This window comes from Martes martes, assembly GCF_963455335.1.
Source record: "Martes martes genome assembly, chromosome: 12".
In the NCBI taxonomy this organism is placed as follows: Eukaryota; Metazoa; Chordata; class Mammalia; order Carnivora; family Mustelidae; genus Martes; species Martes martes.
Window position 1 is genome coordinate 92,856,318 of NC_137900.1, and position 25,873 is coordinate 92,882,190.

The 25,873-nt window shown below is 56.9% G+C and overlaps 1 protein-coding gene across 1 annotated transcript; it reads left to right on the forward strand.

Annotated features, from left to right (window-relative positions):
• Positions 1 to 25,160, forward strand: ABO (ABO, alpha 1-3-N-acetylgalactosaminyltransferase and alpha 1-3-galactosyltransferase). The gene is made up of 9 exons (XM_080820739.1): positions 1 to 132; positions 7,289 to 7,361; positions 10,882 to 10,932; positions 11,799 to 11,852; positions 12,267 to 12,314; positions 13,188 to 13,223; positions 14,256 to 14,384; positions 20,646 to 22,239; positions 24,491 to 25,160. Exons 1-8 carry the CDS (start codon positions 120 to 122, stop codon positions 21,331 to 21,333), a joined length of 1,092 nt encoding a protein of 363 aa, XP_080676865.1. The 5' UTR covers positions 1 to 119; the 3' UTR covers positions 21,334 to 22,239; positions 24,491 to 25,160.
• The last annotated feature ends 713 nt before the right edge of the window (positions 25,161 to 25,873 follow it).

Sequence of the window (25,873 nt, forward strand, 5' to 3'; positions counted from 1 at the left end):
GGTCTGGATCTGAGCCTGAGGTCTGAGCTGCGTGCGCTTAGCTTCTGCCCGGGAGCCCTCCACCTCCGATCCCAGCCTCCGCCTCCAGGGCACCTGGCCTGTGGGTCCTCAGAGGAGCCATGGACCCCAAAGGTGAGGGGGGAGGAGCCAGGCCTCCAGCATGGGGTGATGGCTATCTCCATGGGCCTCTGACCATCTTCCCAGCTGCAAGGATCTGGAGTCCAGACCTGGCCTTGGTGGGGACAGCTGGGGGCAGTGGGAGCAGGGAGGGTCTGGGAGCTACATTTGCTTCTGTGTGTGGGAGTAGCTGTGCCCTTGGGCAGGGATGACGGTGGTGCCCAGGGGAGTACCACAGACAGAATGTGGCAAGAGCGGTGTTGGGGTTGGGGGCAGACCCTTGGGGGAAATGTCTTGATTCGACATGCAAAGTTCCCTGCCCAGGAGTCCCACCCAGCCATCCCCTGGGCTCTCTTTTCTGTATTTGTCAGAGTCCTGGGGGTGAAGCAGGTAGCCGGGAGGCCACCTCCTCCTGCTGTGAAGCCTGCCTATGAGAGGGGGGCTCAGAGTCCCTCCCAAGAGTTCAGATCCCAGACACAGCCAGGGCTTGGAGTGGGGACTCAGGGCACCTGCTGGGGGTGGGGTTGGGTGGGGTGGGGGGGAAGGAGGCCGGGAGAGAGAGGGAGGGAATGAGGAAGTAGGCTGAGGGAACAGGAGTGTCCTTTGGGTGCGGGCAGGCTCCTGATGTCATACACGGCCAGGAACTAGCCCAAGGTCACCCTGTAAGTCTGTCATCTAAGGACAGAGGGGAGGGAAAGAGGGAGCATGAAGGGGAGGGGACTGGAGAGCCAGGAGGAAGGCCCCTTCTGGCCCCGACCCCTCCCCTTCCAAACTGGCCAGGATGGTGAGGTCTGCTGCCCTTGCCCCAGAGGTCTCTGCCTCTCTGGCTGAGATAGGGAGGCTTCTGTCTGGGCCTCGGCCCTCTGTCCCTGCCATCTCTGCTGTTCCCCGGACACAAGTCAGATCAAGAACTCAGGTTCCTTTCAGCAGGACCAGCAGGCCCCGGGCCCAGCCCCTGTGGCCGTAGAAGGGGCAGCCCTGGCGGAGGGCTGGGCATCTGAAGCCCCCCACCCGACGGGAACAGTAGTGAGCCCCCTCAGGGACACGCACGGCAGCACGGAGAGCGCCAGGTCCACCTACTCGGAGCTCTGCCCGGGGCCGCCCTGTTCCCAGCTGCCTCTCCTCAGTGACCAGAAGGGCAAGGGTCTGACCTTTGTGGGCGTCTGTGGGTGCCCAGGACCTGGCTCTGTATTCAACCTCTCATCCGTGGCCCTTTGCAGGGGCCTGGCTCACAGTGTGGTCTCAGTGAACCTTCCAGAACAGCCCTCCAAAGCCCAGCATATCGGAAGTGACTGGGCCTTGTGGATCCAGATCTCCCAGGTGCCCCCCACAGCTGGGGTCGAACCCCAGGCCCTGCAGCCACCCCTTCTTTGGCCCGGGGAGAGAGAGGTCATCCTGGCGGCCTCTAGGAAGGCTCCCCGTGCTCTGCTCAGCCCTCCCCCCTGAGAGCAGGAGGAAGAGGCTTTGGAGAGACGTCCAGGGGGACAAGGACAGAGCCCTGGGGTCCTCCCTCTGTTCTCTCCAGCCTCCGGGGACAGGCTGGCTGGGTGGGGGCCCCCCAGAGCCTGGGAGGAGGCGCAGAGCGGGAAGGGGCTCCTTTGGCCCCTGCGGGAGTCACGGCGCAGCCGGGGCAGGACTGCACATGTCATCCCAGAAGAGAAAACCAGAGACAAAAGCCACTGCATTTCCTGATATGTAGTCATCAGAATTCTTTTGTGGATAGGAGGCAGCCAGACACGGCCAGGTGGGGGCTGGGCCTGGAGCCAGCCTCCCTGAAGATACCCTCTCCCGGATGGGCTGGGGGGACGGGCCGGGCCGTCACTGTTTACTTTTGTCCTCGTTCTAGAGTGTGTCTGCTCTTCATGACCAACGCAGAGACCTGGTGTGGGCGGTCAGTGGTGGGAAGGCACGTCCTAGAGCCAGCCGAATCCCATGGCCCGGAAGGCACGAGCCCCTGGGCAGAGTCCAAGGGCTTCCTGGTTCCCTGGAAGGTGGGGACCACAGCTCTGGGGACGGTCACGCCCTGGTGGGGTCCACTAGGGGTAGGCTTTGGCTCTGATGCCGAGCACCTCAAAGGAGACAAGGCTGGCAGCCCCCGACCTGCCGTCCCTCCCCCAGGGGTACCTCTCCTTAGAGCCCCACAGGCAGGGGACTCCGGTCTGAAAGTCAGGACCTGGTCGGGCGCCCAGTTCATCCCCGATTGCTCAGACCTGCCGGGGTCGAAGCGCTGCAGGCCACCCCCTGGGGCCCGGGGTTCCGGCTTCCAGTCCCTCTGGGGATGGCCTCTGTTCCACCCCAACCCCCAGGTCCTTGGACACAAGGTACTTTCTGCTGCTGCGGTTTTGTCGGTCCCTTCCCTTGATTTTGCCCCCACCCCTGCGCCCCTCCTGCTTCCCCTCCTTGTGTTCTCCCCGTGTGGCTCGCTAGCCGCAGCAGGTCAGCGCCTCAGCGCTCCCTCCTCTCTTGTTGGAGCGTGCAGGACATGTGTGCCTTGCATCCGGGATCACAGGAGAGCCCCCTGCATGCGGCCAACCCAGCCAGGGAGCTGACGGGACCTTCAGGCTCACCTGGGCCAGCCCGCTCTGTGTCGGAAGGGCACGCAGAAAGTCAGCCGGAAAGGGCCAGGATGCCCCGGACCCCGCCCTGAGCCGTGGGCCGCTGGGCCGTCCCAGGTGTGGGCTGGAGGCGTCCCATCCACAGCCGTCTGTCGAGCTCCGCCTGTGGGTTGGCGCTGTCTAGAGAGGGGACAAGAGAAGCGTGAGAGCCCACGGCACCGGTGCCCGGGGCAGGGCGGAGACCACGCAGGACCCCGGGGGAAGCTAGCAGAGAGCCGGCAGTGGGACTGCTGGGTGGTGAGGTAATTCCGTGCTCGATCGTGGAGGGTTTGCCGCACTTTCTCCACCAGCGGCTGCGCCCCAGCAGCTGCCCCCGCGCTCTGAAGGTGTGGCTGACGCGGTGTGCTGCTGGGCTGAGTTCGGGGTGGAAGGAGAGGAAGGCGGAAAGATGGCCCTGAGCTTCCAGTGGGTTCTGGTGCCCTGAGACGGGAGGAGCTCCCCACGGGGGGCAGGGGTCATGGGGACCCACAGGGCCGTTTGGCCGTGAAAGGGCTGAGGTCCCTTCCGTGGGGAGGGCCCGTGAGTGCTTAGGTCTCCAAGTCCGAGGTCCGCAGACAGGTGGAGGCCGGGGAATGGCAGGAGGGGGACAGCAGCCCGGATGGGACAGATACTGCTCTGTTGCACGGTGGGGACAGAAGAAAGGCTGGGACCAAGCCTGGAGCCTCCAACAACTGTGCTCCCATGGAGGAGGGGCAGAGGTGGCCGGACAGGTGTGGCCAGTGGGCAGACCAAGGGAGCAGAGTTCAATGGCGTTGATGAGGCAAGTTGGCTGAGGGCAGAGGGGAGAGCGTGGGGTTAGGACTGCAGGTTGCCTGGAACCAGCCAGAGACAGAGAAGTCCCAGTGGGTGGTTGGCGTGACAGGCCGGTTAGGGAGGGCGACGAGAGACTGGGAGGAGGGACGGAGGGCCTGGGGATGACGTTTCAAGCTGTTCTCTGCGGGGAGGGGGAGAACCGGGAGGGCCCCGGGGAGGGCAGATCAGGAGAGAAGCGTGAATGCTGCTCGGCCATGCGGCTGGGCCGCACCCCTCTCGTTCCGGCCCTGCTCTGATCACGGGTCGGTCTCCCGGCTCCCCTGCTTGGCACACACGTTACCTGGGCCGGCCGGCCGGTGCCCCGTGCACGCCTGACGGGGGACACCTGGCCTCTCAGGACAGTCTCTGTTGTGTCGCTCTCACTGTGGCGAGCTGGAATGCCTTTAATGTGAGTTGTCGCCTCATGTCATTTGCCCTCGAAAACAGCTCATGGGGCCTCCGGGTGCCTCAGTGGGTGGGACATGGGGCTCTTGATCCAAGGTTGTAGGTTCAAGCCCTACCTTGGGTGTAGACATGACTTAGAGAGAAAAATCTTAAAAATAAAACCCAATTCTCCCGCTGCTGTTATTGATTAAATCATAGAAGCTGCTGTTATGAAGGGTTTGGTGCTTTTGGGGGTAGGAGTGCGAAACTTTTTTTTTTAAATTTGTTCCCACGATTTTTTTTTTTTTCAAACTTGCTTCCAATTTTTATTTTCATTGGGTCATATTTATTTGTCTTCGTTTGGGGCTGTCAAGAAAATCCGGGGCCAAACTCAGAAAGGGTCTCCCCCCTGTAGCTAACTGCTTCTAGCTACACCGGTGCAGGCTCTGGGATGTCTAGGTGAGCACGAATACCACACAAGAGGCCGCGCACCGTTCCTGGGGTTCTGGACTTTGCATTCTCCCCGCCGCGCCTGTGCCAGGGCCACCCGCCCCTCCTCAGAGCCACACGGCCTCGCCTCCGTGGCCGCCTGCTGGCGAGGTCAGTCCGCCCCTTCCAGGCTTCCGCTCTCGCAAACAGCCGGTGCGAGCAGCAGTCGCTTCTCACGTGGGCAGGGGTCTCGGGAGTGTCGCGCCCCACGAGTGGGTCTGCTGGGTCAGGTGTGGAGTGAGTCTGACTCTGGGCAAACACGGCCAGATGTCCCTCCCTGGGGAGACCGGCCTCCTTCCACGCCCTACCGCGGCATCTCCAGGCCTCACCCCTCCTGACTGACGGCACTGTAAGGAGGAAGACAAAATTGAATTGAAATCGCCCCTGAGGAGAGAGAGGCACCTGCCTGGTTCAGTGGGAGGAACTTGGGACCCTCGAGCTTGGGGTCATGTTGGGTGCAGAGCCTACTTAAAAAAAAAAAAAGTCCCTAAAAGGAGAAATACTGAGGAGTAAGATTCTGCTGGGTTAAGGTAAGCCTCGGGAGGCAGAAGCCATTCATGTCTAAAGGGTTTTTGTATCCCCAAGAACCGATTTTCACCTTCTCAGGGGTGGCATCCTGACCTTGCTCCCTATTCCCGGTCCCTGCCCGGAGAAGGCTAGAGCTACCCCCGGGGCAGGCAGGCCGGGATCCCGGGAGCACCCAGAGGGCCTGGGACCGCACTTTCGCGTTGTCGCCATTCGGTGGTGAGAGATGCTACCTCACTGTGGCTTTTTTTTTTTTTTTTAACCAGCTCCGGGAATAATTGACTTATAACAGACTACATATAGTTAAAGTGTGCTGTGAGATGAATTTTAACATTTGCGTACACACGTGAAGCCATTACCAAAATCAAGATATAACCAGACCCCCAGACATTCCCTCCTGCCCTTTCGCAATCCGTCCGACTCTGCCTCACCCCTGCCGTACCAAGCAACCATCGGCTTTCCATCCCTGCACACTAGTCTCTTATTTTCTAGAATCTGACGTAAAAGGAATTGGACAGCGACTACTCATTTCACCCCCCATCTCTTGGCGTCCCTGTATTGCGATCCCCACGCTCGGGGGGGGGGCGTATCCCCAGTCCCTTCCTTTGGCTCTCCTGTGGCCGCATCACAAGGGGGTGACCCACTGGGTGACCCACTCCTCAGGTGATGGACATCTGGGTGGTTTGTCGTTTGGGGCTTTGACCCATAAAGCTGCTGGTGGACACGTGCGTGCACGTCTCTGCGTGGACACGGTTTTGTTTCTCCTGCAATGACTGGGTCGTACCGTGGGCGATGACGAGCCGTTCTTCAAAGCGGCCGCACGCTGTGTGTCTCCACACAAGCATCTGAGAACTCGCTGGGCCACATCTTCGTCGACGTTCTGTGTGGTCACCCTGTCTGATTCCAGGAGTTACGTCATGGTAAGTCACTGTGATCCGCACGTGCCTCATGCCTGCCGGCGCGGGACGCTTCCCGTGAAAACTGCTCTGTGCGTCCGCATATCCTCTTCAGTGGAGCATGTGGTCGGAACTTACATACGCATGAGATGTGTACCGCAGAGGGGTGGAGTTTGTTTTCATGGAATTGAGTTTTGAGATAAACCTCATTTCCCCTATATGAGATTTGGAAATAATTTTTTTCCTGGCCCAGCTTGGCTTTTTATTTTCTTAACTGTGTCACTCAAAGAACAGAGCTTGTTAATTTTCATCAAGCCCCACGTATGCGTTTTTCTCTTATGGGTATTGTTTTGGGTATCATATTTTTCTTTTTTTGAAAGCTCATTTATTTATTTATTTAAGTCATCTCCACACTCTTCGTGGGGCTCGAACCCAAGACCCCAAGATCTAGAGTCACACGCTGCACTGACAGAGCCACTCGGGTGCCCCTTGGTGTCACATTTTTAAAACCCGTGGCTCATCCAAGAGGAGACACACATACCTGTCTTGGACCGAGTGAAATTCTTTGGTGACAGTTTCCGGGCTGCCCCCAGCTGTCCGTGGTCACGGTATTTTATTTTTCAGCGCATGACCTGGGACCCCTGACATGTTATGGCTCAAGGAGACTCTGGCTGCTGGGACCGGGGACTTGGGTGCCATGAGACCAACAGTGGGGGGCCGAGGAGGAGGAGGCTCATCCGTCGTGGGTCTTGCCACACCCACTGCCCTCAGCTAAGATTTAACCAACGCGTGCACAGTGGCTTACCTCCGACGTGCGTCTTTCCGGCAGGGGTCTCGCTGCAGGGGGCTCTCTGGCCGGGGTGTACTGCGCAGGACTCTGGCGAGAGCTCCCACCACGTTAGGGCTGGGAGGAGCCCGTTGGGTCTGGAAGGCCCTCGGTGCCGCTGGGTTGGTGCACCCTTGTCTGTCTGACCCTCATGTGTCTTGTCATCGGTCGCGTTAACACTGCGTTCCCCCTCACCCGCATTGTTTGGAGCATAAAGAGTGGCCCCGGGGCCCCTGGCTGGCTGTCAGTTGAGCCTCTGCCTTCAGCAAAGGTCATGGTCCTGGGGTTCTGGGATCGAGCTGCACGGGGCTCCCTGCTCAGCGGGGAACCTGCTTCTCCCTCTGCCCCTCCTCCCTGCCCCTGTGCTCTTGCTCGTTCGCTCTCCCTCTTTAAAATAAAGCAGTAAGTGGACCCATTCCCTGGGGGCTTGTCAGCAAGGAGGGGCACCGGGTCAGGGGCCTGGGGGCTGTAGGGCAAGGCTCAGTGTCTCCAGGAGAGATAACCCCCCTTCCCTGGGAATCCCAAAGAGGAGGGCTTCCAGCTGGAGCCGTCCTGAGCCCATCCCTGGCCAGGGCCCAGTTTTGGCCTCAAGCAGGTGACTGCGGTGACCCAGCCCCCGAGTAACTGAGGCTTCCCCTCCACAGGCTCCTGGGGAAAGAGCGCCAACCGCTGGCTGTGCGGGATCCTGCTCTCCGCCGCTCTCCTGGGCTTCTACAGGTAACGGGGCGGGGGCGGGGGCTGAGCCCCCGATGGCAGGTGGGGATTTATGATGGCGTATTTGACTGTAGGTCACGCAACCAGCTAGGGTTGGCCCAGAGCAATGACCCTGGAGAAGGTGTGACCAGTACCGTCGCTCTCCTTTTGCAGAGCAGGAAGCTGAGGGGGCGTGGTGGGGTCCCAGCCTCGGGTCCCTGCACTCGGCGGGGCGCCGGCTCGCAGCCGGCACCCTGCTCGGCTCCCCAATGACTTACGGGGCTCGTGTAGGAGCCAGGGGTGTGGAGGGCTCCGACGGCCGAGCTGAAGAGCCTGTTAGAAACACCAGTTACCAGCGCACGGAACTCCCATGACGCTGGAAGTACATCTGTGGAAGACAGAGAAGACTTTTTTTTTTTAAAAACCCATTTCATTAGCTTAAAAGAAACAGTAAATTTTTATGTTTTAAAACAAACTTAGTAACTTGCATCCCCTTAAAAAAACAGGATCTGGTGGATCCTTCTTCTGTTCCCCGTCCTTACCCACAAGGTGACACTGCCCCGGCCTCCCCTTTGCGGCAGACGCTGGACGTTGGCATGTGGAGTTCAGACCACAAGCAGGCGCGTGCGTTTCGGGGTTCAGCTTTAGAGCGCTACACGTCGTCACTGATGACTTCCATAAAGAAATTGGTTACTGGGGTGCCTGAGCGGCTCCAACAGTTATGGGTCCGACTCTTGGTTTTGGCTCAGGTTGTGACCTCGGGATCGTGAGATTGAGCCTCACGTCGGCATCCGCGCTCAGTAGGGGAGTCTGCTTGAGAGTCTCTCCCTCTCCCTCTGCCCCTCCCCACAACGCTCCCGCTCTCTCCAAAAAAAAGAAAAGAAAAGGAATCTGTTAGAGGGCGCTCCCATTTACCGGAACTTCATTCTGTGCGAGGCACTGAGGAAAATGAGGAAAATGCTGATGGACGCTCTCGTGCCTTCTCTGGTAACCTAGAAGATGACATGCATCATTGTCCCCATTTTACTCCCGAGAAACCGAAGCCCCAGAGGTTCCGGTGACACCCAGGTTCCAAGGTGGGAAGTGGCCAGGCCAAGATGCGGACCCCTCCACACCCACTTCCCGGGCCCCGCAGGGACAGCCGGTCTGGGCTCGCATCTCATCTCAGGGCTGACGGCCCAGCCAGGGCGTGATGTGGGACCGGTGCTCCCGAGCTGCGGGACAATGAACACATTCATGTGGGCAGGTGTTTACTGAGCCTGGTGCTCCGGGGGGTGGGGGCGACATGTCACCGTCACTGGGACAGCTCCCTGTGCTGAACAGTGTCAGGTCTGGCAGGGCGAGTGGACAGAGATAGGCTGTCACGCGAGTGATCTCCTTGGCGGGGAGACACCCCTTGACTTGCCAGAGCTGGAGACTTGCCAGGGCTTCCTAGAGCGAGTCTGGCCTGAGCCACAAGGGCAGCCACTACATGTGGAACAGAGACGGGGCTCATGACATTCCAGGGGGTCTCTGCCCACGACGTGGGGGCTGCCGAGCTGCAGGGGGACCTCCTGAGCTGCCGTGCTGTCCTCCCGGGGGGCCTGGCCCCCACTCGGGGCTTGCCTGTGCGGTGCTGGGGTCACGGGGCTGAGCTGGCTCCGCGGCCTGTCCCGCAGGTGAGCCGGGCCCCCCCGGAGCTTCATGCAGCAGGAGAGGCGCGCCCTCGGAAGGCAGCCTGTCCCGCAGTCGGATTCGGAGCGCGTCCTCTCACTGCGCGAACCTGTTCTTCCTATAACATGAGGACCCCAGGGAACGCCGAGAGTCTGTGGCGCCTCCCAGGTCGTGCCTTCAAGAATTTGGAGCCCCGCGTCCCCGTGCCCTGCAGCTCCCTGCTGTGACCCAGCTCTGAACCCCTCACCCCGTCTGGCGTCACTGCTGTTCACAATGGATGTGACAGCCAGGGCCCAGAGCGGTGGCCCGACGGCTCTGGGTCGGGACCCTGGGTCAGGGGTCTGGCCTCTATTCTTGACCTAGATGAGGGGTTCACTTGACTTAGTCATCCAGCTCCCTCTTCCTCTGCATTGTTCCGTGTTTACATCTCATTTTATCTTCTTTCCCCCTCATTTTGACATACCCTGCCTTGCCTTGTTAATTTTTTTAGACTGGTAAAGGTTTAGAAACCAAAAGATTCATCTGATTATTTTCTTCTTGATATAAGTTTTCCTTTAGAGCAGATTTTTTTCCCCTTGGACTTTGCCTCTTCATGTGCTCCTTTCATAAATTTTCTGTGGGTGTAGAATTTTTACATTTTGTTTGAGTGTAACTTAAAAATTCCATCCTGATGTGAATAAGCCCATACTTTTGGGCACTTTTCAAGAGCTCACAATAAGAACTCTTTCTTCAAATGAAGACTTACGTTTTAAAAGATGACCTCACTATGCAAAGAGTGATTTAAAAATCTTCCGATGTCTTTTTTTTTTTTTTTAATTCACGCAAACCAGGATAAATCCTAGGACAGAATTCTTCGATGGGAAAATTACCTTCTAATTTGGCGACAGGAAGAAAGTCCCACACAGAAGGAGCCTCAGAGGTAGCCAGGTCTCGTTTCTGACTCCCCAGGGGTCTGCCGCCAGGCTCCTGGGGCTGTCGTGACCTCTTCCGTCTGGTCTGTGCCCATCGGAGCCCCACCTTCCTCTGCAGTGCACGCTGGAGAGCGCGGTCACCAGGAGACGTAGTTCCTGCAGGGGGTCCGGTCAGGGAGGGGGCGTGAAGGGAATTCTCTTTTGCCTGCTTTGAGTTGGAGGAGACTGCGGACCTCCAGCGAGCGGTCTGCGGTCTGCGTGGACAGAGGCGGTTCATGCCCTGTCCCTGCCCCCCAGGTGGCCATGTGGAGGGGCTGAGGTTAGGCCCTCGCACCCTAACCCAAATCCCACCCACAGTACAGGGGGAGGCCACTTCACAGGACACACAGAAGCTTCTTGAAGGAGGGACCAGCTGTGCTTGGATGGGGGAAGCCAGGGCAGGGGAGGGGAGGGCAGGAGAGCGAGTCACGCCAAGACTGGGCTTCGAGCGCTACATGGCACATCCCCGCTGTGTCCCCAGGTTTCCTCCCTGCTCTGTCGCTGAGCTGGCGAGCCGCGGAGCTGGGGACCTGCCCTCCGGCTTCTGCTCTCTATGTGACAGTTGTTAGAAAACGGAGGAGGCGGGGCTCTCGAGTTCAGAGCACCTGCAGACCCCCCAGGGGGCTTGTTCGCAAGAGAGGTTTCTACCCACGCCCCTCCTCACTGCTCAGGGCTGTGCCGGGGTCTGGAGTCGCACCTAGGTGAATCTGATGCCAGGGTCCCCGTCCATGCTCTTGGTTACTCTGGTGATGAGACGGGGTTACAATGGCCCGGTCGCCTGGCAGAGGTGGGGTGGGGGTCAGCGGGGCTCTGCTTGGGCCCCACATCCATTCCCTCAAGAGCCAGAGGCCAAAAGGCACAGAGTGCATGTGTTCAAGTCTCAGCCCGTCTGTGCCCTGGCCCAGCGAAGACTCAGCTTCTCGCCCTTGTTTGTCCCCCAGCAATGTTTTCAGCCTGATTCCCGGATGGGGGCAGAGAAGAGCGTCTCAAAGGTAATGGCGGAGTCTTTGGAGTCAGGGTGGTTCCTTCTAGAAAGATCTAGAACCGAAGTAGAAATACACGTATGTATCAAACTCAAGGTAATTATAGCCAAAGAGGTCCTCGGTTCCCAGGGTGACTCCGAGATCCTCCCTCTACTGTGTTTTCTCAAACCTTGACAAAGGACACGGCAGAGCTCTGACCTCCGTTGGAGCAGACGCGGTCACAGACTTAACACGCGGCCCAGCGGGCTGCACGGGGATCCGGGAGGGACGGCACGCGCGCTGGTTCCGGCCTCCCTTCAGCTGCTTCCGTGGGGCCAACCGGGGATGGGGCGCCCTCTGACCCCACAAGGGCCCAGGCAGGGGAGGCCCCGCTGTCCTCTCAGAGCTAATTTCTCCTGGCTGGCCGCCAGCGGGGGAGGCGAGCGCTCCCAGCCAGCAGCGCACTTGAGCCGGCGGGGCTGGGCCCGAGAGCCAAGTCCCGCGACCCCAGCTCTGCCCCCTCTGTCCGGCTGGTTGGATGGACAGGGGGCTCTTGGGGCTGAGCTGCCATGACCGCTCTCTGCAGCAGCGGCGAGGTCCCCCCGCCTGCAGGGCCGAGGGAGAGCCGCCACTGAGGGGACCATAGCTCTCCGTCCCTCCTCTCCACTCGCCGAGACGGGCCTCCCTTGGCCTTCCGGACGGAGCGCGGCCTCCCCGCGCCTTCTCCGGGCGCCCGCCTCCCCACTCCCTTCACAGGGCTGGCTGGGGTCCGCAGGCATGGGGGCAGGGGTGTACTCCTCCCCTTCACCCGGGGCGCCCCCCCCTTGAGGAACGGTGTTAGCGGTCGCTACTGTTCATGAAGTAAGTGACTCAGAGGACACCTTTCCTCTCTGCAGCCAGGATGACCACCCTGCGGTCCCACAGCCAAAGTTCGAGGCAAAGCCGTCCAGGTGAGGGGCGGGGACCTGGGCTCCCAGGCTTGGGAGGGCCTGGGGGGTGTTGCCGGGCTCCTGGGGATTCCAGGGCCCCCCCCCCGGGGCACCCCAGCTTCTGCCCTCTGGTCTCCGCACCTCCTCCCTGCAGGGAGGGGCTCTCCCCGGGCTGCTGTCCCCTCCGGTGGGAAGGCCCCTTGGGCGGAGCTGTGGCCCAGCTCCCAGACATGGCCAGCATGTCTAGGGTCCCTCTGTCCTGTGGCGGACTCCGGCTCTCCTTGCCTGGCCATACGGCCTAAGCTTTGCCTCACACGGGAGCTTTCCTCTGCAGGGGCCACCCGTGGGGGCCCTGCAGGAGTCCTGCCTGTCTGGCTCGGCAGCATTTCTCCCAGGACCTGGCCCTGGGCTCTAAGCACTGTTTCCTTCCCTCAGCGAAGGCGACTGCCACCGGGACACCTGCAGAGTCCCTGAGGTACCCAGGTAGGGGGACACTTCTTTCGGCGGTTCCTGTGCCTCTTTCCAAGCAAGGGAACAGGTGCCTCTCTCCTCCCCTCCCTCATGCCTCTGCCCCTCCCACGGCTGGTTCACAGGGAAGGAAGGACAAGGGACCCTGGGAGAGGAGGAGAATGAGGGTCAAAGATAAGCAGGGGGAGACGTTCGAAGGTGGGAGTCACGGGAGTCTCTTCTTGACCTCAGGCCTTGTGGCCACCCCAGCTCAGGTGTGGCACCTGTGGGGGACTCAGCTCAGGGGAAAACTGGACGGTGTGGTCATCGGGGTCTGGGGGACAAAGGAGGCTGCTGGTGGGTGGGTGTTGGGTAAGGCGGTGAGGTAGATGCCAGCACAGGGTAGGGGTGGGTGGGGTGGGGTGGGCCAGTCCTCATCCTCCCAGCCCGCAGACTAGAGCAGGACCCGGGACTTCAGTCGCAATGAGGTGGACCCACGTGAGAACTTAGCACAGGGAGGGAAGGGGGGGTCTAGAACCTCGGCAGTCCTCCCAGACCGTGAGGGGCGGCCCCTCCCTTTGCTGGGGCTTTAGCCTCATCAGTGTATCCCTGGGAAGCCTGCAGCGTCCTTATGGCCGGGTGGGCAGGCCCCGTGGAGGTCTGGGAGTGAACAAGGGCAGATGGAGGAGGGGAGGAAGGGGGGAGGGAGGGAGGGAGGCAGCAGAAAGCGGGGAGGGAAGGAGGGAGGCAGGCCTGCAGGAGGGGGTGGGGGCCTGTGGCTGGACGCCGGCTCCCGCAGAGGTGGCCCGCTGGACGGGGAGGACGGCACCTTGCAGCTGTGGGCACAGACTGACGGGCTCCGCGCAGTGTCTCGGTGTCCCTTGTCCCTGACGCACGTCTCCTCCGCAGGCTGGCTTACCCCAAGGCCCAGGTCCTCAATCCCACGTAAGTGAGCGAGTCCCTGCCGTGGCCCGGCCCTCGGTTCCCTGTCACGGACGCCTCGGGCTCGCCGTCCCCTGGCTCCTCTCCGGGCCGCAGCCTCTCCTTGCCTTTCCTCGCACCGTCTCACGGGGGCCGGGTTCATTGACCCTGGGTCCGGGGCCAGGGAAGGCACCTCTCATCCTTGGTCGCAGTCGCCATGCGTGTCCTCTTATTTCTTCATGGGGACGGGGGACAGGGGTCTGGGCGGGCTGGGCCCTGAGGTCTTTCCGAGGCTGCCGGTGTCACAGGGACCACAGTTCCGGGCCGGTCCCCACAGCCAGGCCTCCGGAGCCGGCGCCCACGCCCCCTGCTTGTTCTGCCCAAGACAGCGCAGCAGCCCGTCGCGGGGGCCTCAGACAGGAAGGTCACCCAGAGGCCTCCCTGGTCAGCCCTCGCCATACAAGCAGGGAAACTGAGGCTCAGAGAGGTGAAGGTATGTGTCCGAGGCCCCGCAGCCGGGGAGGGGCAGGTCGGGATCCAGCCCAGCCGCGGTTCCTCCCGCCGGGCGAGCTGGAGACGCACGCTGTCCTTCTGGAAGCGGCACCCGCCGCTCCCGGACTCTCCGGAGCCACCAGCCCCGTGAGGCCACGAGCACGTGACACGTGACCGCTCTGGAGAGAGATGGGCTGTGGGGGAAACACGCTGGGTTTGAAGCACTCAGCACCCCCGGATTTAAAACCTCCTCCAGGATGTAAACTCTGCCGTCTGCTGGGAAAGGGGCTTAGTTCTCGCCTCGCTGAGATGCAGCTCCTCCCCAGAAACGGGGCCGGCGGCCTCCCAGCAGGAGTGTCCCGTGGGACCCGGCCCCCGGCCGGTGCACAGGACACACTCCAAGCGAGGGCAGTGAGGGCACGGGAGTGTCACGGCTCAGGGCTGCAGGTTGGGGTCCTGTCTGCTTCTCGCTCTGCTGCTCCCACACGGTGAAGCTCTGGACAGACCCTTCCGCCGCGCACGTGTCCACGTCCGGCTCTAACCCGTGCGGCTCTCTTCCCCCAGGAGGGCGGACGTGCTGGTCATGACCCCCTGGTTTGCTCCCATCGTCTGGGACGGGGTCTTCGACTCTACCGTGCTGGATGCGCAGTTCAGAAACACCACCATCGGGCTGACCGTGTTTGCCGTCAAAAAGTAAGGAAGGTCTGGGCAGCTGTGCCGAAGAGGGGCGCGTGCCCTGGGGAACCCAGGAAGCCCTCCTGCGGGGCCAGGGGGCGCGTGTCACCAGGTGTCACTCTTTTCCAGGACGAGGTGCTCTGGGGGGATGGGGAGGCAGGGGTGGCTTGGGGTGCAGGTGAATTCGGTGGGACTTGCAGGGGTCACCAGGCACACCCCTGCTCGAATTAGCGGCCGTACACCTGAGAGTCACCTGCCCCAGGGCTCAGGGCGTGGGTCTTTGAGGGCTGGGCCGCCTCCACTGACCACTGCGGGGGCCACCCGCCGGGCCGGGAGCCGAGCCCCCCAGCCTCTCAGCAGCTGCTCTGTCGCCCCGACCCCATCCCAGACACACCGCCCGAGGCTTTGTCTCCTAGTTGGCTGCGGCGGGTTTACCGGGGGCCGAGCTGGATCCGAACCCTCCAGGCTGCAGGCAGGGGTTCGGGGCGGCTGGTTTGCTCCGCAAACTGGCTCGTTTCTCACGAAGCACATCTTCACCTTCACGCGCCGCCGCCGCTCGGGCGCCCTTGCCCGCTGACGCCGGCGGACCGTCCTCGTTCCTTCGGCGGGCAGCCCGCTCTCCTGCCCGGGTGCCCTGCCTGGCTCGGGCTGCTCCGCAGAGGCCCACGCGGCGCTGTGACAAACAATACCGCGGCCCGAGACTTCTAACCGTGCGGCCGAGTTGCAGTAGGTGTCCCGGGAGCGTGTGCTGCCGGCCCCCGACACCCCCCGACGTTCTTTCCTCTCTTCCCCTCGTTCTCCCTAGTGTCATTGGCCTATAACGGACACGTCACTTCGTGCACGTGTATGGTGAACGACACGGTGATTTGACGGGCGTGGGCACAGCACGTTAGCTGCCGTCGCCACTGCGTGTCTCGTTCCTAGAACTTACCCGTCTTCCGTCTGGAAGATTCTACAGTGCAGCCCCTTCACCACTTCCCAGTCCTGCCGTCCTGCCTCTGGTTAGCCGCTCGCCTGTTCTCTGTTGCCGTGGGTCAGGTTTTCTTAGGTTCCACGTGCGGGTGAGATCATACCGTGTTCGTCCGTCTCTGACCCACGTCGTAGAGCCTAGTGGCCTCAGGTTTCAAGTGTGTTGCTGCACATGGCAGGGCTGTTTTCTTTTTTGTGGCGGAGTGACGCACGTCCCACGCCTCGTGTGTCCGGTCAGCTGCTGATGGACACTTCGGTCGTTTCCGTGTCTTGGCTCTTGTAAATAACGCCGCAGCACACGTGGGAGAGAAATCATCGCTTGGAGATTCGGCTTTAATCGTCTGTCCCTATCCCTGTCTCTGTCACCTATCTCTATGCCTCCAGAAGTGGGATTGCTGGATCCTCCGGTAGTTCTTTTTTTTCTTTTTTTTAAGATTTTATTTGGGGCGCCTGGGTGGCTCAGTTGGGTTAAGCCTCTGCCTTCAGCTCAGGTCATAATCCCAGGGTCCTGGGATCGACCCCTGCATCAGGCTCTCTGCTCAGCGGGGAGTCTGCTTCCCCCCACCCCGCTGCCTGCCTCTCTGCCTACTTGTGATCTCTGTTTGTCAAATAAATAAATAAATAAAATCTTTTTTTAAAAAAGATTTTATTTATTTGAGAGACACAAAGATTGTGAGCAGAGGAGAGTCAGAGCTGGAGAGAAACCCAAGCAGGATCCCGGCTCAGCGCAGGGCCCGACGGAAACCCCGATGCGGGCTCAGTCTCACCACCCTGAGAGCAGGACCTGAGCCCAAACCAAGAGTCCAACTCAGAACCAGCTGAGCCCCCAGATGCCCCAGGAACCTTCTCTTTGTAACTCTGGAGGAGCTTCCCTACCGCCTTCCACGGCGGCCACACGGGTTTGCCTTCCCTCCCAACAGAGCTCGCGAGCTCCCTTTTCCCCACGAGCTCACCAACACGTGTTATCTCCTGTCTTGCGGACACTCGCCTTTCAACAGGTGTGAGGTGACATCTTGTCGTGGTTTTGACTGGATTTCTCTGGGGATGAGTGACGTTGAGCATTTTCATGGCCCTCCCTGGCCATTTGAATATTTTCTTTGGTCTGATTTCAACTTCTTGAGTTTGCTAACATCTGTTTTGTGGCCCAACGTATGATCTACCCAGAAAGTGTCCCACGTGCCCTTGAGAAGAACGTGTGTGTTCTGCTGCTGTTGGATGGAACGTTCTGTGTGTGTGCGTGAGGTCCGTTGGGTCTGCAGCATTGTTCAAAGACACGGTTTCCTCACCGCGCCTCTGTCTGGATGATCTGTCCATGTTTGGGAGTGGGGTTACTAAAGTCCCCAATCAGTACGACGTTGCTGCTTATTTGTCTTCTAGTTTTGTGAGTATTTGCCTTATGGGTTTGGGTGCGCCGATGTTGGGTGCGTAAGTGTTTACAGTTGTCATTTCTTCTTCAGGGATTGAGCGCTTTATCATCATACAATAACATTCTTTGTCTTGTTTGATCATTTTTAGTTCAAAGCCCGCTTTGATGTCAGTAGAGCTACCCCCCGTTTTGGAGCCACTGTTTGCTTGAAACACCTTTTTTGGTTTCTTTGCTCTTGTTCTGTGTCTCTAAAGCTAGAGTGAGTCTCTTCCAGGCAGCATATCGTTGGATCTTTGGGGAAAAAAAAATGTATCCATTTACCACTCAGTGTCTCTCGATTTTAGAATCCTTTTACGTTTAAAAACATCTAAAGTAATTATCGAGAGGGAAGGACTTACTTTCGCCGGTTTGCTCATGGTTTTCTACCTGTGGACGTTTGTTGCTCGCTTCTCTTTAGCTTTGAGGCCTTTATCATAATCTTTTGTGTGTCTGTGACTGGCTTTCCTGCTGTGGTTGTCGGGTTACATAAAATATCTTCTGCCAATAACTAGCTGATAACAACCTGACTTCAATAACCTCCATAAGCTCTGTTTTTCATCCTCTCTCCCTCGCATGTTCCGTGATGGATGCTGCAATTTGTGCATTTTTAAATATTGTGTTTCCATGAAAAAATTATTGTGGTTATGATTTGTTTTTATGTTTGTTTTTTAACTTTTGAGCTAGAGTTGCAAGTGACGTACGCACTGCCGTGACACTAGCACGTCTGACTTTGACTGACGCTTACTGTTACCAGTGAGTTGTCTACATGCATCAGTGCGCTCATAGGAGGTCACTGGAACCCGTTTCTTTCTGCTGGAAGAGTGGGATGCCCTGGGACATTTCTTGTAAGGCATGTCTGGGGCTGACGGACCCCCTCAGCTTTTTTTGGGGAAAGGCTTTATCTCTCTGTTTCTGAAAAGCAGCTTTGCTGGGGTAGGGTTCTTTCAATATTTTTACTTTTGTTTTTGTTTTTTGGAGAGGGAGAGAGCATGAGAGTGGGAAGCGGGGGCAGAGGGAGAGAATCTTAAGCAGGCTCCTGACGAGGGGCTTGATCCCACAACCCTGAGATCACAACCCGAGTTGAAATCAAGAGTCGGACACCCAACTGACTGAGCCAGCCAGGCGCCCCAGTATTCTGAATACACCCTCTCACTCTTTCCTTTCCTGCAAAGTTTCGTTGAGAAAGTTTCCCGTAGTCTTAAGAGAGGGGTTACCTTATATGTGATGACTTGTTTTTCTCTTGCTACTTTGAAGTTTTTCTCCTTGTCTTTGACTTTTTAAAGTTTGTTCATTTTTTTAGTAATGGCTATACCCGATGTGGGGCTCGAACTCACGACCCCAAGATCAAGAGTCTCACACTCTTCCGACTGAGCCAGCCAGGCGCCCTCCTTGTCTTTGACTTTTGGCAATTTAATTCTAATGTATCTCTCTCTAATTCTTTTCAGGTTCAGATTTTTGGGGTCCTTTGAGCCTCATGAATCTGGATGTCCCCAGCTCATTTGGGAAGTTTTCAGCCATTATTGCTTTAAATGTATTTTCTGTCCCTTTCTCATTCGTTTATCCTTTTGGGATTCCCATATTGCATACATTATTTCTTTTCATGGTTTCCCATAAATCTGTAAGCTTTGCGATTAACATTTTATTATGCTGGCATGATCGCTAATCTGCCCACCTGTCACCCTTCTGTCCATCTGTCAGTTTTTACTGCTTTTGATATACACGGAAGGTAAACCTGGGACATCAGCAGTGATCATCAACTAGAATTCAAGATGCGTTTATGGCTTTCCTTCTTTCCAGGTAAATTGTATATACAAACATTTGCTGAGTTTTGGCAAATGAGTATAGTTGTGTGACCAGAATCCTTTCTACTCATACGACATTCCCACCACCCCTCATAAAGTTCCCTCGTGCCCCTTCCCAGCCAATACCTCCCCCTCCTTCCTCCCCTGCATCAGTGTTTTGACTTTTTTTTTCCACTCTTTAAGATGGAATTGTAAAGTACATACTGTTTTGTGTTGTCTTTCCTCACTCAGAATCATCCCTTGGGGATTTACCGCAGTTTTGCATGAATCAGCAGCTCTGTTTTGTTGCGCAGCATTCCATCCATCACGTAGGCGTACTGTAGTTTGGTAACCCATTTTCCTTTTGCCAGACACCCTGTTTCTAGGTTTTGGATATTATGAATAAATATGGATAGTTGGACAGATCTTTTATGGACGTACATTATATTTTTCCTTGATTGAACATCCAGGAGTGGAATTGCTCAGTCCTAGGTCAAAATCACGTATAGTTTTGTAAAATAGTCCCGATACTTTCGCATATTGGTCGTAGCATTTTACACCCCCATCCGCCATCTAGGGAGGTTCTGACCGCTCCGCATGTGCCACAGAATTTTGTGATGTGAGTCGCCTGTAAACCTTTATACTTGGGTCTTTGTTCTGACAAATGAGCGGATCTGTGGAGTGGAGTCCTGGAAGTGGATTTGGGGGAGAATGGACACATTTAAAGTTTTGTATATTGGTGGCTCTCAGTCAGTAGGGCATCCACCTCTCAATTTCAGCTCGGGTCATGATCTAGGGTTGTGGGATCGAGCCCCATGTCGGGCTCTGTGCTCAGTGGGGAGTCTGCTCCCCCCCACTCCCACGAACTCTTTCTCAGTAAATAAATAAATAAATCTTTAAAGTGTTGATGTATTTTCTCGTATGCCCTCTGAAAGGATTATAAAAATTGGTATTTTCATTAGTGGCATACAAGAGTGCCTGCCTTCCCTTGCCCTCAACCACACACCGAAGTAGTCGCTTTCTCATCTGTTAAAAAGGTCTTTCCTGAACAACTTACTGTGTGTGGACTATAGGGATAAGGCAGTTGCCCAACAGGGGAAGGCCCTGTTTTCACGGAGCTGTAGTCCAGTGGGAAAAGACAGAAGAACAAGTAAGACACGAATATAAAATATGTTCCATGGTCATTTGAACTCTAAAGTAGGTAAGGCTGGGTCAGGGGATGGAGAGGGATTTGTTTTCACATTTCTTTGTGGGTTTATTTGCTCCTTTTTATTGAGTTCTGATTTCCACCTAGAAAAATGTACAGGTCACGTGCACAGCCCGCTGCGTTTCTCCTCGGCCTGCACCTGTGCCGCTGCCAGCAGGAGGAGCTACGGGGCGCGGATGGTTCTGGGCACCAGTCAGAGGGTGGAAGGTGCTGTAGCGGTGAGCACTGCAGGACAGCCCGAGGGAACAGGAAGTGCCAGGGCTCTTGTGGCCTGTGTGGGGAGCATCAGAGAGACGCCTGCCCCGACAGCAAGAGGAGGAGAGGGGGAAGGAGCGGAGGTCAGAGGCAGATCTTGTACCGCCTGGTAGACCGCTGTAGGGTCTCGACTCACATTTCCTTTTTTAAGAAGAAGAAGCCATGGGTGGCTTGAGTCGGGAGAGACTGGCCATTAGATGTTACCCAACCTTTGAATTTTTGCCAAACTCATGGATTAAGAAGATACCTTGTGGTTGGGGCTACGTGCTCAATGGGAAGGGACCTGAATGCCTCCTCTTGCTCTACAGCCGATACACGATTCGCGTGGTTGTGCCGCCGTGGGGCCGCCCACCTTCACAAGCATCTTCCTCTTGGAAGACTGAAGCTCTGTGCCCGTGACACACTCGCTCCCCGTGTCCCCACTCCCAGCCTCTGGCACCCGCCCTCTGCTGCCTGTTTCTATGAATCTGCCCTTTCTAGATGCCCGTGCAAGTGCAATCAGGCAGCGCCTGACTGGCGCCCTCAGCTGATTTCACTGAGCAGGGTGTCGTCGGGGTGCGGCTGTGGTGTCATAAGCTGCCCCCGCTCGTCTGTTCTTCGGCGGCTGCTCCATCTGGGTTAACACCCGCCGTCTCTGTCTGCGCTGCTCTTGTTGCTCTTAGGTACGTGGTCTTCCTGGAGCTGTTCCTGCAGACGGCGGAGAGGCACTTCATGGTGGGACACCGGGTCACCTACTACGTCTTCACCGACCGGCCAGCCGATGTGCCCAGCGTGCCCCTCGCCGAAGGGAGGCGGCTGGTGGTCCTCGAGGTCCGAAACTACGCGCGCTGGCAGGAGGTGTCCATGCACCGCATGGAGATGATCAGCAACTTCTCTCAGCAGCGCTTCCTCCGCGAGGTGGACTACCTGGTGTGCGTGGACGTGGACATGAAGTTCAGTGACCACGTGGGCGTGGAGATCCTGTCCCCCCTCTTCGGCACCCTGCACCCCGGCTTCTTCAGGGCGGCCCGCGAGTCCTTCACCTACGAGCGCCGGCCGAAGTCCCAGGCCTACATTCCCAGAGACGAGGGTGACTTCTACTATGCAGGAGGCTTTTTTGGGGGGTCGGTGGCCGAGGTTCTCCGGCTGACCTCGGCCTGTCACCAGGCGATGGTGATCGATCAGGCCAATGGGATCGAGGCCGTGTGGCACGACGAGAGCCATCTGAACAGGTACCTTCTCTACCATAAGCCCACCAAGGTGCTGTCCCCGGAGTACCTGTGGGACGAACAGATGCTGCAGAGGCCGCCTTTCCTCAAGAGACTGCGCTACGTGGCGGTACCCAAGAATCACGCCGAGATCCGGCACTGAGGAGCCCGGGGCCCGGGACGTCTCCCGACGAGGCTGCAGCCTTAGCAGGGCTTCCTCTGGGAAGGGACGGCCCAGCGATGTGGTGCTGTCCTGAGTGCCTGGGTCTCGGAGTCCTTTTCCCCGGGAGGCTCCCCACCCCATCCTCAGTATAAACTGGGCTGTCCTTCAAGGTGCCTGCACGGTCGCCCTCCCCGGGAAGGCTTCTTTGATCGACTTTTCCTCCTACCATTGAGCTGCACGGCTCCACACTCTGCGTCTCTGTGAAGCCCAGAGCGGCTTCTCCTGACCGAGCCCTGCCCTTCTGCCCCCATTTCCCACTGGTCTTGGTCCTCACAGTGTGGGCTCCCGGGGGCGGAAGCAAAGATCTCTTCTTTGTACACGTCAGTCCCCACGCAGTGCCTGATGCCCAGAGACTCTCAAAATACGACCCCTCAAAGCCAGGTGGACCCTGTTCCCAGACAACAGGCGAGGCCTGGCCTGAAAGCGCTCTTCTGGGTTTGGTTTGTGTGTATCAGTAGGTGGTGGTTTGGGGTTGTTTGTCTGTTTCTTACGGATTTGTGGGCGTTTGTTATTGCTTAAGGTGTTAGTACTTTTCTCAGACACGAGCTAAGAATTTCTTCTGTTTTTTATGTTGCTACTTCAACTCTTTTTTTTTTTTAAGATTTTATTTGTTTATTTGACAGACAGCGATCACAAGTAGGCAGAGAGGCAGGCAGAGAGAGAGGAGGAAGCAGGCTCCCTACAGAGAAAAGAGCCCGATGCGGGGCTCGATCCCAAGACTCTGGGATCGTGACCTGAGCCGAAGGCAGAGGCTTCAACCCACTGAGCCCCCCAGGCGTCCAGCTACTTCAACTCTTTTAACGTAGGTGAATTTAAGAACTCGTCTCCTGCTTCAAAATCATGAAGGTGTGTCTTACGTTAGAAGATAGTGTCCAGGGGCACCTGGGTGGCTCAGTGGGTTGAGGCCTCTGCCTTCGGCTCGGGTCATGATCCCAGGGTCCTGGGATCGAGCCCCGCATCGGCCTCTCTGCTTAGCGGGGAGCCTGCTTCCTCCTCTCTCTCTGCCTGTCTCTCTGCCTACTTGTGATCTCTGTCTGTCAAATAAATAAATTAAAAAAAAAAAAATTTAGAGAAGATAGTGTCCAAAAGTTTTATGTTTTTGCCTCACACTTAGGTCTTTAATCTACTGATACTGACTTGTGTGTGCTCTTAATGTCGGGATTTGATTTAATTCTCCTGTCTCTGGGTAACCATTATCTGAGCACCCCCGATGGAAAACCCATTTGGAAACTTATGGGAAAGTTCTTTTCCCTGACTTGCAATATCATCGGCCTCCTAGTGTCGCCCGTCCCCATGTGCCTGGGTCTGTCTATTGGTCTGTGCTTGCGGCCATAACCCCCTCGTAGTTACTGGAGGCCGGTACTCGGGTCTCTAGCCCGTCCGCACGCCCTCCCGCCTGTTTCCTCACGAGTACTTCGATTGCTCTCGGCTGTTGCACTTCCACGTCACTTTTAAATCTTTTGTCACATTGCAGAAAGGAGCCTGCGGGAGTTTTTATTTATTTATTTATGTTTTTGAGAGAGAAAGAGAGAGAGACAGCATGCAAGTGAGAGGTGGGGGTGGGTCAGTGGGAGAGCATCTTAAACAGGTCCAGGCCCCGTGGGGAGACCGGCTGGGAGCCTCATCTCACGACCCTGAGATCATGACCTGAGCCGAAATAGAGAGTCAGACGCTTAACCGACTCCCTGGCTGGAGTTTTCAAAAGAATTGTGCCCGGCGGAGCAGCTCTACCACCGGCTGCTGGAGGTGGCCTCAGGGGCGCAGTCCAGGTGGAGCTCACAAGCCAAGCCTGGGGCCTCCTGAGGCTGGAGGGAGACTGCCGCCTCCTCTCCCCCAGCGCCTGGCCTATGCTGGCAGCCACAGGTGCTTCCCCTGTGCTGGTGCACCCGCCCCGCATCCGCCCCCACCTCTGCAGCCCATCCTCCCTGTGTGCCCAACCACCCTCCTGAGCAGCTGAGAGTTCACAGAACACAAGACACAAGATCCTTCTGTCGCAGGGATTCTCGGCCTTTAGTGCCCGCAGCTCTCGGTCCCGCAGCTTCTGAGAATGACGAGGTGGACCCGATGAAGAGTGGCGGACACCAAAGCAAAGCTGATTGAGCAAGAGTGTAATCCTCCCACACAATGGGGCTTTGAGGGGGCTGCCCCTGGAGTTTCTAACTTTAGGGGGTTTTATGAGCTCTTTTGCAAAACTGTCTTAAGTCATCGGGACTTGCTGAGTCCTGTCATTCAGGCTTTGGTCACGTGTCTGTCTACCTGTTAGGTTAATGTTTTGCTGACATCTGGGGGCTTACGTCTTAACTGCCCCCTGCCTGTGATAGGGACAAATGCCTTGTGGTTAATTGCCTTAGCTTAGGATGTTTTGCCGAGGTCATTTCTGCAAAGGTATAAAGCAGAATGTTAGTTAGGTCCTGTCTAAGCCGTAAAATAGGATGTTAGCGCTGCGTGATCTTAGCCATCCTGACTCCCTATTTTCTTGTTGGGGACTCTGGCCTGACGACCTACCTGTCCATCTCCCTCCTAACACTTCCTTCAAAAATCGCTTGATGAAGAAAGTAGCTCTTGAGATTGAAGAAAAACAATTGGCGCTTCCCCATTTCTTTCATCTTTGGTTCAGTTTCTCTCTCCCTCTTGTCCACTGTTCTCGTGGCTCGGAGCACGCTGCCCTGCGCACCCCCTGGTCTCTGGTCCACAAAGTTTGCGCTCTTTGGTCTTCTGTGAAATGACGATTCAGGACTAGCCCCCTAGGCTGTGTCCAGCCAGAGTCACCTGCAGACAGTGCCGCGCGGGGCTCCGTGGCTGGCCCGGGGCGTCCTGCTGCCTTTCTTACTTGAAGTGGAATGTCCCTGGGGACTCAGCACAGGAAACTCTGCCTGTGGTTGTTGCCTGGCACCCTCTCTTGTTACGCTGAGAATCTTTCCCTCTAGTCTTGCTTAATGAAGACTGTGGTTTTTTCCCCTAAATCAGGAGTGGATTTTGAGTTGGGTCAAGTCTTTTTGTAGTCTACTGTGAGAATCACATAATTTCTCTCTTTATTATTAATGTACGTGACTTGTAAATGTAAAATCCTTATTTCTGGGCTTCATTTCCCTCACAGATCTGGAATTGGCCCTACTTGGCGGTGGTGCATCACTCTGCCATGTTGGTTTCTTCTTCCTTCTCTCCGTAGTCACCAGGAGGACCCATCTATGGTGGTCGTTTGGGGTCTTCTCAGGAGAATTTGCTATCGTGGTCCGGATGGTCTGGGAGACTGAATTCAGAACGTTATTTTCTATGCTCTGGGATATCTGAATCATCTCGAGGTTTGTTTTTGCTCAGAAAGCCCGTGGAGCCTACCGTCACCGGTGGTACTGACACCTGGTGGGCTCTTCCTGTTCCTTCTACGGCGCATGAGTTCCTTCTAGAGTCCCATTCAGGTTTTCTACTTCTTGAGTCAAGTGTGACCATTTACATTCTCTTGGAGAATTGTCTACCTCACGTTGATGTTCAAATTTGTTGGCAAAAAGAACAGGATTTAAGCTTTACAGTAACTTTCGATCTCTGTAATCTAAAATCATACTGTCTTATCTCTAATGCTGTTTCTTTGGGCCTTCTTTCTCCGCCTTTCTGATCTTTTTACGTGAGTTTCAAGGATTATCTGCTTTATTTGTTGAAAGAAGCCTCTACCCTGTTGTTGGTTTGTTTGTCCACATTGTCATTCCTTTCCAAAGAGTCTGCTTTATTTCCTCCTTAACTCAGAATTATTAAAAAGAAATCTGAAAACTTCCAAGAGTCGGTTGTGATTTCTGTTGCAGTCTTTCAGTTGTGTGTTTCTGGATGTTTAGTTTCACAGCAAGAATACAGCAGGTGCATGATTGTAACTCTGGGGAGTGTGTTGAGCTGCTTTTGTGGCTTACCGATGGATCGCTCAAAACATTGTTATGGGCAGTTGCAAAGAATGTAGGCAAAATGGTACGAGCGCTCAGGAGAATGTCTGGCAATTTCTTGGAAAGTCCACATACACCTACCCTGGAAACCTTCGGTTCCGCTCCCCGGTATTTGCCCAAGAGACCTGAAAACACATGTCCGCACAAAGACTTGTACGGGAATGTTTCTATCAGCCTTCTTGATAAAGCCCCAGACCGGAGACAATTCGGATGTCCCCCAAGAGAAGGGCAGGGAAGCAAACTGGAACGTTCACCGAGCGGAGAACTCCTCAGCTCAGAGAAGCAATGGGCCGTAGACGCACGAGGAACGCGGATGAGACTCCAGGACACCACGCTGAGCCGGAGACCAGACCCGGGAGCTCACAGGCGGTCGGATTCCGCGGACCGTAGCCAAGCGGGGGCGATACCCCTCTGTGGTGACTGATCCCAGACAGGGTCTGCCACGGAGGGAGGTGGCGGTACTCGTCTGGACACGGGGCACCAGGGGACTTTGTGGAGGGGACGGACGTTTCTCGTGCAGTGATAGGTGGTGGAGGGTGTACTGCCATTGCCGG